The sequence below is a fragment of the Perca fluviatilis genome, chromosome 15 (assembly GCF_010015445.1).
Source record: "Perca fluviatilis chromosome 15, GENO_Pfluv_1.0, whole genome shotgun sequence".
Lineage (NCBI taxonomy): Eukaryota > Metazoa > Chordata > Actinopteri > Perciformes > Percidae > Perca > Perca fluviatilis.
Window position 1 is genome coordinate 22199919 of NC_053126.1, and position 21308 is coordinate 22221226.

Consider the following 21308-nt stretch of genomic DNA (forward strand, 5'->3'; position numbering starts at 1 on the left):
CCAGCCTGCCTATGGCTAGAAATGGCGATAGGTGTAAACCGAGCCCTGGGTATCCTGCTCTGCCTTTGAGAAAATGAAAGCTCAGATGGGCCGATCTGGAATCTTGCTCCTTATGAGGTCATAAGGAGAAAGGTTACCTCCCCTTTCTCTGCTTTGCCCACCCAGACAATTTGGCCCACCCATGAGAGAGAGATATCATGGCTTGAAAACAAGCGAAGCATGGCAGCTGGTCAAGGCCACACTCCCACCCTCCACCTTGCCCCCCCCTCTCTCCTCCTCAATAGCATTTAAAGCTACAGACACAGAAATGGCACATCCTAAGTTAAGCTCATTGTGGTACTGGCTCTAGTGGATGTAATTCTGCACCAAGGCTGAATTTCAGGAAAGAGACTTAAGATACAGTATTAGGGGACCGCTAAGATCCTATAGCCTATATAAAAGCATCCAAAAAGCAGCATGTCATAGGACCTTTAAATAATAGGCCAAAACACAGTTCTCAAACCAGCCCACCGACGTGTCTTGTCACCATAACAACTAACTACAATCGCCCTTTTCTCTTGAACTAGTCAAATGACCACGGCCAACAGTTCAGTGTCTGTTCTACTCACATTCTACATTGTTCTAGCCTCTTTAGATGCTAAATTATCCTCTTTCTTCATCAGTCTGCAGAGATGGCTGTTGATTCTCAGTGGGTTCAGTACTATGGAACTAACTGAAAACCTTTACGTTCATCAGAACACATTTTAATTCACTGTGGATGTAAACACAAAAAAAGAAAAGTCATTTAATTTGGCTTTACGTCATTGTGCAACCGTTTAATCACTTTAAATAAATTACATTGTGGTTAAAGTAGCTGGTAGCCTTGTTCATACCAGCAGCATTATTATTGGTAATAATAATAATCTTTTTCCTCCTCTTACAAAGTGAATTAAACTGTGTCTCTCCTTCCTGCCATTGCATCCTTGGCTTTACTGAAGAAAATAAACATTAAATGATGCGTTGCCCTTCACTCCAGCCACACGCCAGCGGTAGATACACCAGTGTCTTTAGAACACACTTCCTGTTGTGTCATAAAGGAATGCAGAAAGTGTGATAGACAAAGTAAAATGCAGTTGAGTCCAGCAGATGCTGTAAATCATTTCAAATGTAATGCACATCATTTGAAATGATTTATTGATATGATGCTATGTATCACCTGTAACAGTTAATTGACAAGAAATCCAAGTGCTCACATGGTTTTAACAACACGGAGAGAGGATAAAAGGTATATGATGTAATGCAGAGAAATATTGCAGAAGAAAACATGATGGCAGAGAGTGGAGGGGGCTGAGGAGAATAGGGGAGGTTACACATGAAACAGGCTGCCGCTTGCATAGCAGCAGTTACTCATAAATCTCATGGATCTCTCTCGCTTGGAGACCAATGTCATGGCATGACACCCTGATAGGCACCCCCTACCCCCATGACATCTCGTGATTTAGGAGAGCAGTTACAAGGTTTATGTTGCACTAAAGCTGTGGGGGCCCAGTTGATTTTAGCCTGTCGTTATCACACTGTAAATCTGGACACTTTAACTACGCACGCTTTATTAAAGATGATTTATAACACAAATCAGTCATTTGCTTTATGAAATTAAGGAATCCAAATGACAAATGCTGCTTCTTAGAGCTGCTGTGGTTTAATAAAGAGAGGAACTAAGTACATTTACTCAAGTACAATTTTGAGGTACTTGTACTTTCCTTTAGTATCTCCATTTTCTGCTTTCTACTTCGACTCCACTACAATTCAGAGGGACTACATTTATTTTACAGTTATAGTTGTCCTTCAGATTAATATTTGACATAAAATATATATGATAAGCTTCTAAAATACAACACATTGTTAAAGATTAAATCATTGGTTCCCAACACTTTTGACTTGTGACCAGTGGTGGAATGTAACTAAGTACATTTACTCAAGTACTGTACTTAAGTACAAATGTGAGGTACTTGTACTTTACTTGAGTCTTTTCTTTTCATGCAACTTTCTACTTCTCCATTTCAGAGAGAAATATTGTACTTTTTACTCCACTACATTAATCTGACAGCTTTAGTTACTAGTTACTTTACAAATTAAGATTTTTGCACACAAATACATGTACTTTATTAAATATTATGTTTTAATATAAATTAAACTATCCAATAATATACAGGCCTACAAGTCCAGCTGAAATGATGAGCCGATTAATCACTTAGTTGATTAACCAAACTGTATGGATCGTTTCCAGTTTCTAAAATGTGAGGATTTTTCTGCGCCTATTACTTTTACTTGTAATATTTTAAGTACATTTTCCTGATGATACTTACATACTTTTACTTAAGTAACATTTTCAATGCAGGACTTTTACTTGTAATGGAGTATTTTACAGTGTGGTATTAGTACTTTTACTTAAGTAAAGGATCTGAATACTTTTTTCCACCACTGCTTGTGACCCTTTACAAGAAGTAAGTCTAGATGTGTCTCCTTGGCACATTTCACCTTTCCCTTCTAAACCTCTGTGTTTAGAGGCCGATAAATGCCAAATTATTGTTTAAACGTTATTTTCTTCCTTTCTCTCCCATTAATCATTCAGCAGAAATAGAAGCATTATGGCTTCAAGCTCATATCCCCCTTTTGAAGCCCTTATTAGTGGGCTGTTGTTATAGACCACCTAATGCAAATTCTGATTATCTAGATAAATTGTGTGATATGATAGACACAGTATGTGATCATGCCAATGAAATATACAGTGCCTTGCGAAAGTATTCGGCCCCCTTGAACTTTTCGACCTTTTGCCACATTTCAGGCTTCAAACATAAAGATATAAAACTGTAATTTTTTGTGAAGAATCAACAACAAGTGGGACACAATCATGAAGTGGAACGAAATTTATTGGATATTTCAAACTTTTTTAACAAATAAAAAACTGAAAAATTGGACGTGCAAAATTATTCAGCCCCTTTACTTTCAGTGCAGCAAACTCTCTCCAGAAGTTCAGTGAGGATCTCTGAATGATCCAATGTTGACCTACATGACTAATGATGATAAATAGAATCCAGCTGTGTGTAATCAAGTCTCCGTATAAATGCACCTGCTCTGTGATAGTCTCAGAGGTCCGTTTAAAGCGCAGAGAGCATCATGAAGAACAAGGAACACACCAGGCAGGTCCGAGATACTGTTGTGGAGAAGTTTAAAGCCGGATTTGGATACAAAAGATTTCCCAAGCTTTAAACATCCCAAGGAGCACTGTGCAAGCGATAATATTGAAATGGAAGGAGTATCAGACCACTACAAATCTACGAAACCCGGCCGTCCCTCTAAACTTTCAGCTCATACAATGAGAAGACTGATCAGAGATGCAGCCAAGAGGCCCATGATCACTCTGGATGAACTGCAGAGATCTACAGCTGAGGTGGGAGACTCTGTCCATAGGACAACAATCAGTCGTATACTGCACAAATCTGGCCTTTATGGAAGAGTGGCAAGAAGAAAGCCATTTCTTAAAGATATCCATAAAAAGTGTCGTTTAAAGTTTGCCACAAGCCACCTGGGAGACACACCAAACATGTGGAAGAAGGTGCTGTGGTCAGATGAAACCAAAATCGAACTTTTTGGCAACAATGCAAAACGTTATGTTTGGCGTAAAAGCAACACAGCTCATCACCCTGAACACACCATCCCCACTGTCAAACATGGTGGTGGCAGCATCATGGTTTGGGCCTGCTTTTCTTCAGCAGGGACAGGGAAGATGGTTAAAATTGATGGGAAGATGGATGGAGCCAAATACAGGACCATTCTGGAAGAAAATCTGATGGAGTCTGCAAAAGACCTGAGACTGGGACGGAGATTTGTCTTCCAACAAGACAATGATCCAGAACATAAAGCAAAATCTACAATTAAATGGTTCACAAATAAACATATCCAGGTGTTAGAATGGCCAAGTCAAAGTCCAGACCTGAATCCAATCGAGAATCTGTGGAAAGAACTGAAAACTGCTGTTCACAAACGCTCTCCATCCAACCTCACTGAGCTCGAGCTGTTTTGCAAGGAGGAATGGGCAAAAATGTCAGTCTCTCGATGTGCAAAACTGATAGAGACATACCCCAAGCGACTTACAGCTGTAATCGCAGCAAAAGGTGGCGCTACAAAGTATTAACTTAAGGGGGCTGAATAATTTTGCACGTCCAATTTTTCAGTTTTTTATTTGTTAAAAAAGTTTGAAATATCCAATAAATTTCGTTCCACTTCATGATTGTGTCCCACTTGTTGTTGATTCTTCACAAAAAATTACAGTTTTATATCTTTATGTTTGAAGCCTGAAATGTGGCAAAAGGTCGAAAAGTTCAAGGGGGCCGAATACTTTCGCAAGGCACTGTATCTCCTTGGAGATCTAAATATTGATCGGAAGTCTTTATATTGTCCACTTAAGAATAAGATTCAAACTATTACAGATGCATGTGGATTAACACAAGTGATAACTAAACCAACACGAGTATGCTTAAAAAAGGATGCATCCAAAACGGTAACCTGTATAGATCATATATATACTAACCAAGCAGAACAATGCAGCAAAGGAATGTCTTTGCCAACTGGATGTAGTGATCACAACCTAGTGGCTGTAGTAAGGAAAACAAAGGTCCCAAAAGCCGGACCACAAATCATTATTAAGAGACCATATACATACTTCAATGAGAACCATTTTATAGAAGATGTTAGCAATATTTGCTGGGGTAGTGTGTTGAGGCAGGAAGATCCAGATGATGCTGTTGAGACTTTTAATAAGTTGTTTGTAGAAATAGTTGATAAACATGCACCTGTGAAAAAGAGAACTGTTAGAAATGTGAGATCTTCTTGGATTGATGAGGAATTGAAGGATTGTATGGCACAGAGAGATCAAGCAAAGAAAATGGCAAATAACTCAAATTATGAATCGGACTGGAAAGTTTACTGCAAGCTAAGAAATGATGTGACTAAGTTAAATAAAAATAAAAAGAAGATGTATTATGAAAATGCGATTCCACCAACACGGAAAACTGCTAAAATCATTCCTTTACCGAAAAATGCAACTGTACCATTTAGTAGCCCGAATAGTCGACCAATTAGCCTGCTGCCGGCTATAAGTAAAATCATGGAGAAAATTGCTTTTGAACAAATACAATGTTATTTTTCAGTAAATGATTTATATACAGATTATTAACATGCCCATAGAGGGCACAGCCCTCACTCAAATTTCAGATGACTGGCACAGAGAGATAGAAAATGAGAAATGAGTAGGAGCTGTGCTGTTGAATTTCACTGCAGCTTTTGATATCATTGATTACAATTTCTTATTAAAAAAACTAAAATGTTATTGTTTTGATTCAAGTGCAATACTTTGGCTAGAAAGCTATTTAGCAAATAGGACACAGGCGGTGTACTTTAATGCGAGTTTTTCTGAGGTAAAAACAGTAAGCTGTGGAATTCCACAAGGAAGCTGTCTGGGGCCATTGATATATTCTATATTTACCAATGAATTACCTTTAACCTTAACAGATGCAAAAATGGCAATGTATGCTGACGACTCAACAATATACATGGCGGCATCCACAGCTGAGAGGCTTACTACTGTCTTGAATGAGGAATTGCAGTCAGCATTGGAATGGGTAACAAATAATCAACTAGTTCTTAATGTATCTAAAACCACAAGCATTGTATCTGGAACAAAAAATGTATATGTTGAAGGTATGGCAGTTGAACAGGTACAAAGGACCGAGCTTCTTGGTGTTATAGTAGACAGTAAATTATCCTGGTCTCAACATATTGATGGGGTGGTGAAAAAAATGGCTAGAGGTCTCTCAGTTATAAGGAGATGTTAAAATTTTCTCAATAAAAATGTGAAGGGAAACGTTATTATACAGAGGGCAGATTGAAATTACCTAAGGTAAGAACAAACAAAGGGAAAAACACCATAGTTTAAAGAGCCATGATTAATTGGAATGCAATGTCATGTCATTCAAGAAAATAGAAAATCAATTCAATTCAAAGTATTAATTAAAGAACATCTTCTAGCTGAGCAGTACTCTGTATTATATACTCTGTATATAATAAATTCTGTTAGTATCATTGAGGGTTTTCTGTGTGCATTTGCTTGGTCATATTATCAGTGAACAATGTCATAATGTTATCTCTACATTCTGTGAATAATTTAAACTAGGTCCTGTGTTGTTCTGTGTTGTAGTGTGTTGTGTTGAATGTTGTTATGTCGTATTATTATTTTCGTTGTTATTCTTTCACGGATGTATTGAATGTTTTTTTTTGGTGGTTGTTTTTAATGTAATGATGCACGGCAATGTAAAGCTGCACAAGTTTTGGGTGGACTCCAGGAAGAATAGCTGTGGCTATGGCACCAGCTATGGAGATCCCAATAAATCAAATCAAATCATTAGCCTGGTCCTACCAGACTCTGGTACATTTCATCTGTACAGAGAGTCTGGTCACTCTCCACTGAAAAGTATCAAGTGTTGACAAGTGAAGGTGGGTACTCTGTTGAAGTTTAAAACTATTGGATCTGCCCAGAGCCACTCTGGTAGCCTGGCTCCGTCCTCCTATGTACTGTCTGGTAGGACCAGGCTAACAAGAGGGGAGACAACAACAACTATCGGCTTAGCATCGCTAGCGTTTGCCTTAGCTAACTCCTTCACCACTAACGGAGCGAGCTGGATAATCTAACTTTTCCCGAACCCCGTGGGGAGGAGAGCCACAACATCATGGCCACCAACACAACTCAGCAAATATTGTTCTAGCTTGAGCTTTAACTTCTGTATAATATTCGGCAGCGTTACCACAACGGACCGTATCTTTCTCTGCCGCCATTACAGAACTCGTCGAAGGTTACCAAACCTCAACGTCATTGTTCTCAGCCACTCCCTCTGTTCGCTGATTGGACCTGTTAAAATTTGATCGGAGAAAACCCAAGAATATACCGCAAAACCAGACGTGTACTGAAGGAAAATGACAGGCTAATTAATCATCTCACATCCCCTTAGATATATCTAGTGACCTTTTGGAGGGGTCCGACCCTTAGGTTGGGAACCACTGGACTAAACTAACTGTATGTAAAATGATTGAAACTAGCTCCACCTCGAGCAGCAACAACAATAAAAGGCTGCTGTGTAATAATATATATCAGTTAGGGGAAATTTTACTGCAGAACGAGTTATTTTTACCTTTAATAAAGTACATTTAGTTGAAATACTTTTACTTGATTTTAAATACAGGACTTTTACTTGCAATATAAAAATGTTTACATTGCTGCATGGATTCTTTTACTGAAGTAAAGGATCTGAATTCTTCCACCACTGCATTGTTCACAATAAGTAAAAAACAACCGTTGTTTCACTCTGGAATAAATGTCAGAATGTGACTTTAGGCAGCTTTGGATTTTTGATCCCAACTTTGTATGTTTTGCTTAGTGCCCAGTTTTAGCAGTGTGTGTATTTTGCATTTGGTTTTATTGGTTTTATGCAGAAGTAACCTGTTTTATTTTAAATCAAGTATTTAAGAGTCATCCTGTGGAACGTTTTTTAACAGTGGAAACACTTTTTTGCTGGCATAACAGGTAGTGCTGTCTGTTAAACGCGTTATTAATGGTGTTAACGCAAACCCATTTTAACGGCGTAAATTTTTTTATTACGAGATTAACGTTCTTTTTGGCCTAGCAAACTATGTATTTTTTTTCACATGCTGTTGCAACAACTAGTAACGTTAGAAAAACTACAACACCACACCGGATCTAGCTAGACCGGAAACAAAACAACACATTCAAGCACACACTTGTTTGGGCTTGTGAGCCGGCCAAAGAGTAGTAGGCTAACGTTACGTTTTGAGTGGATGGCGAGTGCGAGACGCCGAAATGGATGCCAATTAGATTCTGAATGGAAAGTTTACTTTTAAAAAGTTTCCAAATGGTTCCATTGACAAGACCAAAGTGATCTGTGTGTTTTGTCATTGTGAACTGAGCTATCATCACAGCACGTCCAGTCTGAAATACCAACTGATGGCCAAGCACACAGCTAATGCGAATTCTCCACCCCCTCGTCAAAGTCAGGCGACAAAAGCACAAAGCAAGCCGATCCACTTTTCCATGTTGATAAGAGCATTAAAATGAGAAAAAATAATGGGACAAAAAGAAATCAAGGGACATTTAGAATAGATAAAAATGTGCGATTAATTGCGAGTTAACTATGACATTAATGCGATTAATCGTGATTAAATATTTTAATCGTTTGACAGCACTAATAACCGGACCTAACACAACCATGTGACGTAAACACACTCCACAGTATTCATACTGAGAGCCACTGAACAGGACAAAAACAGGGGAGTGAGAAGGAGGAAGCACCTGCCTTGTCAATCAGAGGAGAGCCCGGCAAACTCCAAGAAGAAGTCTCTGAAAAGCATCACAGCAGGCCTTCACAGATTACAGCCTCACACCTATTGTATCCATATGTCAACATAGCACCACCATGTTAATGAAGTAACACAATAGGACATCTGATGGCCAAACTGGGAGGTAATGTACACTGGAATATTATATAGAGATGGTTGACTGTATGATGATATGCATAGCGCCCCTAAACACACCCAAAGGTCAGGCTACAATACTATTTAAGCCCTCTTACTGACAGCAGTAAGCAGCAGGTGTTGAAATGTGTTTCATGCCTCACACAGAGCATATCTGGTATTATAAGAGCCGGCGCTAAGCAGGTAGTTACACTTCATTAAAATTCTTCTTCTAATAGCAGTGAGACAGTGTCTCGTGACAGGCAGTTATTTTCTATTAACTTATATCAATTAAGACACGCCAGTAAAGGAAACCCTCCAAACGTTATCTGATTCTTTATTGCTTTTCATTTGGTGAACATGTATTACTGCCTGTGGTTGCTCTTTTCTCTTGTTTCCTTTTATGTGCATCCTGTCCCAGAAATGCTTGTTCCTAACCTAGCTCTGGGGAGTTTACTCCCCGGAGTCCTTATGTTTCTTCTTCGCCCAGAACATCGCCTCGGATTAGGGTGACACCAAGATCTGGGTCCTGGGTGCAGCTGTCGCTGTGGACCGGCTACACCCAGCTACTCTCTGCGATTCCCTGCAATGTCCGGCTACGTCCTGCTGCGTCCTGCCGCGTCCACTGCATCCACCCATGCTCTGCTGTGTCATGCTACATCCCGTAACGCCCTGCTGTGCCCGGCTATGACATGAACTACTACGACTACCATTGTAGTCACTGTTCCATTATCTTTATTGTGACTATTACGCCACTGTTCATCACACCCCCAGCCAGCCCCGTCAGGCACCGCCTACCAAGAGTCTGGGTCTGCCGAGGTTTCTTCCTAAAAGGGAGTTTCTCCTCGCCACTGTCGCAATAGCCACTGCTAATGCTTTCTCTTGGGGGAATTATTGGAATTGTTGGGGCTTTGTAAATTATAGAGTGTGGTCTAGACCTACTCTATCTGTAAAGTGTCTCGAGATAACTCTTATGATTTGATACTATAAATAAAATTGAATTGAAAATTGAATTAATAACAAGGGAACAAGACATTTATTCAAGTACCGTACTTAAGTACAATGTTGACATATTTGTACTTTATTTGAGTACTTCCGCTTATTATTTCTGCTCCACTACATTTACCTGATAGTTAATAATAACTTTGCAGATTAAGATTTTGCATATATATATATATATATATATATATATATATATATATATACTGTATATATATATATATATATATATATATATACATATACATATTGTATATACAAAGTAACAGCCCAAGTTGGACACACCTTCTCATTCAATGTGTTTCTTTATTTTCATGACTATTTACATTGTAGATTCTCACTGAAGGCATCAAAACTATGAATGAACATCATGGAATTATGTACTTCAACAAAAGTGTGAAATAACTGAAAATATGTCTTATATTTTAGATTCCTCAAAGTAGCCACCCTTTGCTTTTTTTGATAACTCTGCAAACCCTTGGTGTTCTCTCAATACGCTTCCTGAGGTAGTCACCTGAAATGGTTTTCACTTCACAGGTGTGCCTTGTCAGGGTTAATTAGTGGAATATTTTCCCTTATTAATAAAAAAAGCAAAGGGTGGCTACTTTGAAGAATCTAAAATATAAGACATGTTTTCAGTTATTTCACACTTTTTTGTTAAGTACATAATTCCATATGTGTTCATTCATAGTTTTGATGCCTTCAGTGAGAATCTACAATGTAAATAGTCATAAAAGAATAAAAGGAAACGCATTGAATGAGAAAGTGTGTCCAAACTTTTGGCCTGTACTGTATGTGTGTGTGTGTGTGTGTGTGTGTGTGTGTGTGTGTGTGTGTGTGTGTGTGTGTGTGTGTGTGTGTGTGTGTGTGTGTGTGTGCGTGACTGATGTAGAGCTATAGGCAAGGCAAGACAGCTATGTTTATCTAGCACATTTCAGCAACAGGAAATGTATTTACATAAAACATCAAAGAGTGGTTAAAAACAATAATAAATGTCCAAATATTGTTTTAAATGTTATTTTCTTCCTTTCTCTCCTATTAATCACCTCACAACCCCTTAGATATATCTAGTGACCCTCTGGAGGGCCCGACCCCTAGGTTGGGAACCACTGGACTAAACTAATTGTATGTAAAATGATTGAAACTAGCTCGACCTCGAGCAGCAACAACAATAAAAGGCTGCTGTGTAATAATAATATATATCAGTTATTTTTACTGCAGAACGAGTTATTTTTACCTTTAATAAAGTACATTTAGTTGAAATACTTTTACTTGATTTTAAATACAGGACTTTTACTTGCAATATAAAAATGTTTACATTGCTGCATGGGTTATTTTACTGAAGTAAAGGATCTGAATTATTCCACCACTGCATTGTTCACAGGCTAATGTTCTAATGCAAGGGTAGGGGCACACTTGCATTAGATTAAGTAAATAAATGGAATTAAAGAAAGATTTAGCACTCATCAAAACCAGAGATAAAGTGCTTTACAAGGAAAAAAGCAAATGCAAAATCATGAAGCTGAGTGAAAGGAAGAATCCCTTTACTTACTTATTTATTCTCGTCTCTCTCCAGCTTCTACTCTGTGGGCGTTCCCTCTAGTAAGCAGTCCAACCAGATCTTGCTTCAATCTATCTTATCCAATCATATCCTTGCTGTCAACCTTTAAAATCAGTTCTCCTCTCCACTGCTGTCAGTTGTCCCTTTCACCTCCAGTCTTCATAATATCAGCGACCAGTCCTGCTCCACATTCCATCATCCAGGGCTTCAGCAACTCTCTTCACCCCCACCACCACCACCTGTGTCTAGACCCCAGTGGGAAATATCCTGAACTAATCACGGCATCACTACCCCCCTAAATATATCAAGTTACGATGGGGTCTAATCACCATAAGACTCTTCTCTAATTCTTTTTGTCATGCAGTTGAATAAAAATTGATTGTTCACTCTAAATGAATGTCCTGATTTAAATAAATGCATACAAAGTACAGAATAGGGAACCACAAAGATGTGCATTATTATAAGACATAAATTAAACTATTGACACTGTTTTGGACTGTTTTCCAACAAGATTTAAGAATTGCTCTTTTTTATGTAAGTATGAAATGTGAGAGATGAAAGGCAAAGTAATGACACGCTCATTAAAAATGAATCTGTGCTCAATTAAAAAGTAGTTACTTGAGATGACTGAAAATGTCAGCAACATCTGCGCACACAGACAGACTGGTTACAGGCTGTTATTTCCACGCTCTGACCACACCAGCACTTCGGTACACTTTGCCCTAACTTATCTGCCAGAGTGCACTCCCAGCACTTGCTGATTGATGGGATCTGAAATTGATGACAGCTCTCTGGTGAGTAGCTGGTCGCCATCTTAAATACTGACCGCTCCCCCCATGCGTTCTCTACACAGACACAAACACCTATAGCTTGAGTCAGGGTCACTTTAAGCTGCAGTTTTAAAATCAGTGGCCGTTCATTCTTGGAGGGGGGTCATCCTGTTGCTGAGGTGACAAAAACAAAGCACAAGTACATGTACTGCACATATGTGAATTCAGTCGCCAAAATGTATGAATCTAAATATTCCACACATGTGGGCATCATCTTTGACCCCACATGGCTGTAAAATCATCTTTCCCTTAATGACTGAAATCAGTTTATGTAATTTCACATGAATGTGTTCCTTAGATCTGGGGTGTGTGCATCAGGCACATGCTCAGTCCATGTGTATGCAAATGAGCATGTATACTTGGGATATACCGGGTATTTGCTTGTCTCCAACTATCTGATCCCTAGAAAGGAACTGGAGTGTTATGTGACAGGACCATCCCTTTGCGTGGCCGTTGCATCCAACCAAAACATATGCAACGCCCCCCCCATAGAGTTAGAGAGAGAGTCCATAAGAGAGAGCCTCCAGAGACGCACAGGCACACTATCACAAGACCTCCCCGTTTGATGCCAATCACACCCGTGAGCGCCAAGGGAATCATGCCTGTGCCCAAGAAAGCAGGTAAGAAACCACTCAACCTGAGTCTCTATGGGGACCTGTTACATGTGACCATTGCATCATGTGCCATGAGAGTGAAAGCATCACCTGTTTGTCATTTATCATTGAAACTATATTATAATTTGCCTTTGCTACTATATCAAACAAAGTACAGCTAAGTTGTACTGATATTTCTTGGCAAATATAGAAGTAAAAATCTAATCTTTGTTATAATTTAAAGATATAATATGTGTTGTTGTTGTTTTTTTATAATTCTGTGATTCAAATTTGGCAATTTCAATCTGAGAAAAAGTTGTGCTATTTCCTGCCTTTGATTGTTTAGCACCATGTTGCCTCTAAACTTAGCTCAGTTTTTAATTTAGTCGCCTTTCAGAGCTTTTTCTCCTTCCTTTCTGCACTGAAATGCATCTACAAATTAGAACTCTTTTCTCACTATTAGCAGCAATAAATCATTATGGTTTTGATATTCAAAATCACAATTGTTATTTATTTTGTTCTCTATTTTGTCCAAATGTCACATTAAGATGACATCAATCGTGCAATAACTACAGGGCGCAGAGACGTACCATACTGTTATTTTAGCCATTTTTACTGTATTTAAAGTGTGTCACCACTTAAGCAGATACAAGTGATTTATTGCTTGTCACATTGTTTTATAATCAATATATTTTATGTTACACATGTCGTTGATTTTATGGTTTTAAGTAACCTTATGTTGACCATCTCTGTAAGTCAGCACCGAGCCAAACTTCTCTCCTCACCTTGGATTCTACCACTTTTCTCTGGATCATTACTCATGTCAACAAAGTGCATGAATGATCATCTCCCGGGGTGGTTATGGTTTCTTCTGCACTTGTCCCTTCGCTTACCAAATTCCCCTTTAAGTCAAAGCCAGCTGCAATTTCAGAGCTCGTATTTCTGTCTGTCCGGTCAACATGACACAGCTGCCTCAGCTCTGTCACTACTGCAGGTAGTTCTTCATATGAACATCTATCATCCCTCTCCTGCTTCTTTTGGATATTTCTAATCCACGCTCAGTGTTTCCTATTCCATAAAAGCTTCTATAACTCAGACCCCCCTTCCCCCCACTCCCAGCCCAAATTATATTAATCCCTCCTCTGGCAGTCACAGTAATGAAGTGTGAAATGCTGCACAGCAATTCAAGTCACAAAATGCAAAAGCCCTGGCTGTTTGATTCCGCCATTATGTAACATACGGCACTGGTCTCTGTCTGATGTGATTAGCTAGTTGCACAAAATACACTAAACATTATTGACGTTAACGTTAATTTAACGTGGCGACTCTGTGCAGAAGCCCACAGGAGAGTTCACATTTTATAAATCGTACCAGGCCCTTTAAAAGGCTTTTCCTTTTGAATTCTTCCTTTTGTCAAGAATCCTTTATCCATCGGTCTATCCATGTGTTTTATTCCCTTCCCATCTCCAACCTCACATGTGCTCAGGGCTTCCAGCCAGGGAGTCCTGACAGGAACCAGAGGGATGAGCCTGGGCCTATGCCAACTGTGCTCATCTCTCCCCCTCCACCTGTCTTTTGATCTTGCTGTCTCAGTGGGATGTTTCGAACCTGATCTGCACAGATACTGTAGCTCTCTACCACTGTGTGCGGAATCTGGGAAGGGAAAAAGTCTAAAATGGCCGTCCAAAACAAACAGATCCAACGTTGACCTTTCGACAGGGTACTGCTGAGCTGTTGACTCCTTTAAACATGTGCTCAGGAGGACAAAACTCATGTTTTGTGTCCTGTCATTGGTGGGAATCCTTTTGAAATTAAACACAACTCGAGCTCAGTTACTTGACAGTTTTTGCTCAAACTCCAACAGCTTCATCACAAAAATTCATCCAATATTCCCGACTTGATTCATGAGGTGTCTTTTTTATGGTCCCTCTGCCCTGACACATTTCAATGCCTCACACCTCAATCTTGCATCCCCATCCGTCCACTCCATGTGTCTACTGCTGTGATGTCAAGTCATCAATCTTTTTGACTGTTCTGTTTATCTCTGCGGGGCTTTCCTGTTGATCCCGCTGAGCGTGGACTGAGGTTTAACCTCCACAGAGCAGCCGCAGAGCTCACATATCTCCAATCACCCACAGCGCTTACTGCCAGCCTGATATCTCACTCCGAGGTTATCCGAGGTGTTCGCCTCATTTCCCTGCAAAAAACATCCTAAAGATTTGAAGATGATATATGGTACATCTGTCTTCTAATCTATCCTCAGTAATTCCTCTTAATGCCTGGCTGAACCCAGCACTATTCCACAAGGCTTTTCTTTCATCGCGTCTCACCCGCTGTGCTCCTTAATGCACATGCTCAGAGAAGGAAGGGGAAGAAAGACGAATGAAGTGATCTGTCACCAGTGTCTTTTTGCTCCACCAATTTCAAAGACGACCACGTGACCTTCACTCTACCCCTCTCTGTCCTGCCAAATCTGTCCTCCTCTTGGACAATATCCAAACTCAAATCTGCTCTGTAATCAGACCCTAAGCCTCAGTAGGGTCCAATTAATATTCCTGCATGCCCAGTCAATTATCAAATTGTCCGGTCTTAGTGGCTTCAGTCAGGTAATTGTGTTTGACATAATGGTCTCCTGCACAATAGTAATACTGTATATATTTAGATTTTCAATCACAGCACAGTATTTAAGACTCTAAAGGAGGAGCCGAGGCTCTGCCTTCAAAGCCAACAGTTTGAAAGTTGTCCCTCTCACAACACATTAGCCACACTTAGAAGAACCGCAGGCCAACACAATTCAGGGAAAGCAATGCCACCCCATCAATCGCATCCGATGACTGCAGATGTTATACCAGACTCCAAGTTTACCCTCCTGGTTGTAATGCTGCTGGCGTCCCCTGCGGAGGGGCCATGCAGGTCGGGGAGGTTATGTTTCCTCAGGCTCAGACATGTTCCGGGATAAACTATCCAACTTTCCTCTACAGGCACATGAGCACAAGCAGCGCTGTGATCAAAGGCCAGCCGTCACGTTTAAAAAGTGCATTCAGTGCATTTACATCCATATTAATAATCCAATAGCACCACATAAAGGCCACACTTTACATACTGCATGTAAACACCTTAACATAAAGATGTCACATAACACTCAAAAATGCCGAAACACAATAAATACAAAATATATCAGACAAACAAGGTGTTCTCCTTAAAGCTGAAGCATGAGACATGTAATATAATATGGATTAAGTACCTCTACTCAAGTACTATACATAAAGTACTCAATTGAGACACTTGTACTTTGGTATTTCCATTTCATGCTACTTTATACTTCTGCTCCATTTAATTTCAGAGGGAAATATTGTACTCCATAGTATATGGTTACTAGTTACATAACAAATTCAGACTTTACATATGAAATACATGATGAGTTTTTAAAATATCATGCATTGATTAAAATACCCAACAGTGTGTAAAATAGTTAAACCAGCTCCACAGCTACTAAAACAGTGAAATGCTGCTTTCACATGAATGCAAAAAGTAATGATAATTAAATTGTAATAACATGTTTTAGTATATTTTACTAATAACACTTTTACGTTTACTTATGTAACATTTACAATACACGGCTTTTACTTGTAACAGATTATTTTTACAATGTGGTAGTTCAGATTTACTGAAGTAAATTATCTGAATACTTCCTCCACAGTCAGATGAAGGTAAATAGAGTAGACATGCCCATTAATACACTTGGCTTGCTTCTAAAGCTTTAAAGTTACTGTGATGTGTTCAGTATAAACTGCAAGATGTCTTTTGGTGTTTTACAAGAACGCAGTAAAAAATATCTTCTCTCCATTATGTTGATCTGTTCAACTTTAATGTCTATTTCTTTATTTCCCTTCTGTTGGGGATATTGTTTTCTGTAGGGGTCCATATTATTGCCAGTTCTCTGCAGCATGTAACTGCTTTTTTTTGGACTGTACAATAATATGGATTTTCACAAATGTGTAAATGTCATGTAGTGATTGGTGTTGCAGGGTTATCGCAGGTCATATAGCTTTTTAAAGTCTGTGATTTTTAAGCTAAATTCTTCCCATCTGCTCTTCCTGAGAAGACGAAAAGCTCTTTATTTTATGATATTTTATCCTGATTATCATTTGCTTCCATTCTGCTCAAACTGTAGTTACCAAATCACTAGTCTCGCATTGCCAGACCTTCCTCCACAGCGCTGTGATGGAGGGTCTGGCAAGTCCACACAGCATTCCGGGATGGGAGAAAAAAACATAAACAACCCTGAACCATGTGGCAGTCCAGCATTGCGCCAGCAAATGGCCCAAACACTGTTTAAACCCCCAAATCGTTACCATATACATTTCATAGTTCATAAATATATCAATTCTGTCCAACTGAAGTAGAGAGAAGTGTATAAAATGGCAAGCAAATGTAGAATATTTCCATTTGCTGTTGTGATGTAGCCATAAAAATATGCAATCTTTGGTTCAAATATTTCTCTCAATTGAATCGACACATATCTTCAATGAGACTTCAATGAGTTTGAACATGCTGATACAGAATATATATGTGGAATGTTCTCAAACTTAGTGGGAAAATGCTATTTTTAACATTAAAGGGAAAACATATGGGAAACACTGGAAGTAAATATGTCACATATTAAGAATAGAAAGCCTGTTACTACACAGCCATGAGCTATGTGAAAATTATACTTTGAAACGCCCTTATATGGAATAAGGAAAATTGAGGCTGTTCTGTCTAATCTTGGCAAAGGACACTTCATATGTGCTAATGTGATGATGTAACGGTCTGATATGTGAGTAAGAACGATGAGGCATTAGTTGTCTGTGTGAAATGTGAGGAACAGTTACATGAGCGCGGATGACTTACGTACACACAATCCTGACCTGACTGGCCAGGATTGGATAGCAGTTTTCTCCTAATGTCAAAAGACTCACACACTGAAGGAAGAACAAACGAACAGAGATTATACACCAGCCCACACCATGACAAACATGCCCTCGGCGGTGTGAAGTAACAGCATCATTCTCAGAATGAGACACCATGCTGTCAGTGGCCGTGATGTGTGTCTTCAGACGTATGCGCTGGCCTTCGGATTCCTTATGTTGAAATCTAACACCTAAATGAATCAGCGCTGAGCCGACATAGCACACATACGTCTGTGTATATTGAGAGTAGCAGGTGATTTACTGTCAATGCCTGACAGAAGCCTTATTGATGAAGGGAGAGGCTACAGAGGAAAATGTGAAGGTTTAAAGTAGCTGGCTGCAGTTTCTTTTGTCGATGCCACCCTGAACAGTGTTGTGCATTGAGAAGAACCTGTAAGAAGAGGCCATAAAACATATTCTATATATACAGTGGTGGAAGACATACTCACATCCTTGAGGACCCACAGAATGTTTTTTCTTTTTATACCCATATATTTATTCTATCGATTTAAATTGAATTGTTCTCTGTTCTGAAACAGAAAATGTACCCATATACTCAGAACATACTCCCTGTTTGAAAAAAATATCTCAAAATTGTGCTTAAGCACAGTACTTGAGTAAACATACTAAGTTGCTTTTCACCACTGTATATATATATATATAGTATGTCTTTGTCTTATACATTATATTATTGCAGTGAAATGACATACTACCTTTTTCTTTTGCAGGAAGAAAAAGCAGCAGTGCTGGGGAAGGTAAAGACCTATACATGCTGTATTACTGTTGGGAAGTCTCATTCATTAAATTAAATACATGGTGCTAATTCTCTGGTTATCTCTCCCGTTTGTCACCTCAGTGAAGCCACCGCCATATGAGCCAAATATCCCTGAACCCACCACCAGAGCAGACTTCATGAAATGTGAGGCTTTTTTCATTTGTTTAAATGTCTCATGTAAAAGAAAAAGAAACCGGTTTTGACACTAATTAATGCAACACGATATATAAATTCAATCTATAAATGGAAACTTGAGAGTGGAGTCTTTTAGTTGTGCAAAGATAAATATACATTATGCAAAATTCATTAAAACTATTTAGAAAGTAAACATTTAAATTCAGGTTTAAAGCCACAATTAATAAAAAGATTAATAGAACATTAAAATACCAATCGAGAACTAATGAAAATAATGAAATTAAATTATTTTTTCACACATTTATTTACATTTATTGTACTTATTTTCTTTCTGTAGCTGTAGTTTTGTTTTATGAAACGTTTAGTTCTAGCTGGACAATGTATGGGTTACACTATGGTGTTGCTGCTGTAAAATGTATTCTTTATTCTTTCTTTTGTGCAAAGTAGAGCATGTTGTTTGTGGACATTGGACTGGAAGCTTTGGATGATTTGGTCTTTTGCAGAGGTGTCATGTAATTCCGTGTGGGACTGGCCACACCATATCATATCATATCATACATTTACCAATAACTGTATGATAATTAGATGACACGCTACAGAAGTGTGTTTTGGACAAAAGATCTTCCATAATAATTATTTGCTTAAACTTCTTTTCTTTTTAGAATAAATATATTAGGGCAGAATAAAATAGCCTGCAGGATGATTAGTACAGTACATGTGACACCTGTTACAAGGCAAACGTCACCAATACCACTAATTAATCTGTCTTCAATCAGTTTGGTCATACAGCGCTATGAAGATAAGTCTGGCAATGCGAGACTACTACACTGAATTTTCAATGTATTCCTTTTTTACTTGATCATTCCCATCCTTTCGGCTTTCTACTCTTCAGATCCCATCCTCATGTAAACAATTTCTTCACTTTTAGTCTCCCACTTTCTGCTTGCTTTTCTCTTAGATTGGCTCCCACTCACTCTGGATGATAAAACTGCACAGAAACTGTTGTGGATTTCAGAAGGTGGGTCCAAAGTGGCCCGTACATCAGACGCTGTCTGCCCATATCCCAACAGGCCCGAGAGATATGAACACTCACCACAGGTAGGCCTGGCCTGAGTTTGGGGAGTAATCACAACTACAGTGTTGCTGTCACTGTCTTGGTCGTAGAAATAAAGTTATCTTTGTTGTATGTGATTTCTTTTAAGTCACACAAAACAAAAAAAGCACAATTAATTGTACTTTAAATTTAGCTACACAATAGACTTGCATGTTCTTTTTGCTGTTATTACATCCTCAGTTCAAAAAGTTATGTTGGGCTATTCAAGCATGAGGAACTCCTTCAGTGGTGGAAGAAGTACTCAGGTCCTTAAAGTACCAATACAATCATGTAGAAATACTCCCATTACAATAGTAACTACACCTGTTAAATAAGTATTTCCCTTTGATATGTACTGGAGTAGAAATATTGGAGTAGAAGTAAAAAGTATCGTAAAATGGAAATACTCAAGTTAAGGATCTCAAAATGGTACTTAATTACAGTACTTTCCACCACTGGTCTCCTAATAAATACTTTTGGGTATTCTGGGTTGTTTCCTGCAGTTATTTGAGAATACATTTTCACTAATCTGCATTACATCATGCAGATATTTGGCATCCCATTACCAGTGGTGGAAGAAGTATATTCAGATCCTTTACTTATACCACACTGTAAAAATACTCTATTACAAGTAAAAGTCAATAATAATCAATCAGTCATTTTAGCTGCAGATTATTTTCATGTCGATCAAGTGATCAATAAATCCACTTGTGTGCCTCCTCCCTTCTTTAGGTGCTGTGTAAGGAGGCTGTGATGGGCTACCGGGGGTACTGGGAGGTGGACTACGATGGCTGGGTGGTGGTCGGGGTGGTCTTTGAGAGCGCACCCAGGAAGGGGAACGAAGGGTGCGGACCCTGCGGCCTCGGGGAGAACAGCGGCTCCTGGGGCGCTGGCTGGTCTGGCTCCTGCTACCAAGTCTGGCACAACAGCGAGAACGTGGACGTCCAGCTCCCCCTGTCCTCCACTATGGGCATCTACGTGGACCAGCCCGCCGGCATCATCAAGTTCCTCGCGGTGGAGGGAGAGGGCACGAAGGAGGTGCGGCTGATTCACAAGTTCAAAGCAAACATCCAGGAGAAGATTTTCCCCGGGTTCTGGGTTGGCACAAATTCCTATTGCATTCTTCGGAAAAAGGATCTGTGACAAAGTGGAGGGTTGAGCATGGGGGGTAGTGTAAATCTAAGGTGTTAGGGAGGGAGTTGGAGAGCTTGTGATGTTTGGGGAACAAGTGTTGGGAGTTGTTGTGACATCTTTGTAGATTGTGTTTGCTTTCTCTGGTTGCATGAATTGCACATATTCATATCATATTGTATCCAACGATGGCTACTTATTTTATTTATGGTGTATCTATTTATGTATTTTATTTAACTTAGAATTTTAGGCGCAGTCTTGTGTATGTTTTTGTAACACGCAGGGCTTTGCATGTACCAGAGTGCTTGTTTAACTTAAGAGCCTGCATCTTTTTTTATGTGCTGAATGTAGTCAATAAATTCAACTATTGTGTAATAACACTGACGTCGCATTATTGTTTTGCAATGCTGCATACAAGGGCTGAGCAGAAATCAGATCTCCACTTCAGTAGAGTGCTGAGGCCCTCCAGAGGCCTTCATTATAGTACATCCTCAGACACAAATATCACACAAATACACAGGTCTTTTTTTCTCTTGGTGTTGCTCCTTTATTTGAAACAAAAGTACTTAACGGAATATGTATCTGTTTTTTAAATGTCAGAGATGGACATTTGTTTCTTTTAAATCAACCCATTTCTCTCTCTCTCTCTCACACACACACACACACACACACACACACAC

General features: G+C 39.2%; 1 protein-coding gene across 1 annotated transcript; it reads left to right on the forward strand.

The window, feature by feature from the left end:
* The first annotated feature begins 12414 nt into the window (after positions 1 to 12414).
* Positions 12415 to 21008, forward strand: zgc:195001 (uncharacterized protein LOC567531 homolog). Its single transcript, XM_039824332.1, has 5 exons — positions 12415 to 12569; positions 18223 to 18249; positions 18351 to 18413; positions 19363 to 19502; positions 20230 to 21008. Exons 1-5 carry the CDS (start codon positions 12422 to 12424, stop codon positions 20638 to 20640), a joined length of 789 nt encoding a protein of 262 aa, XP_039680266.1. The 5' UTR covers positions 12415 to 12421; the 3' UTR covers positions 20641 to 21008.
* Positions 21009 to 21308: the final 300 nt, after the last annotated feature.

Bases quoted from the DNA above. Each gene is read 5' to 3' on its own strand.
- zgc:195001 (XM_039824332.1), top strand. From the start codon at position 12,422: ATGCAACGCCCCCCCCATAGAGTTAGAGAGAGAGTCCATAAGAGAGAG. The intron at 12,570-18,222 runs GTAAGAAACCAC...TTTCTTTTGCAG, and splicing joins GCCTGTGCCCAAGAAAGCAG to GAAGAAAAAGCAGCAGTGCT. The intron at 18,414-19,362 runs GTGAGGCTTTTT...CTTTTCTCTTAG, and splicing joins CAGAGCAGACTTCATGAAAT to ATTGGCTCCCACTCACTCTG.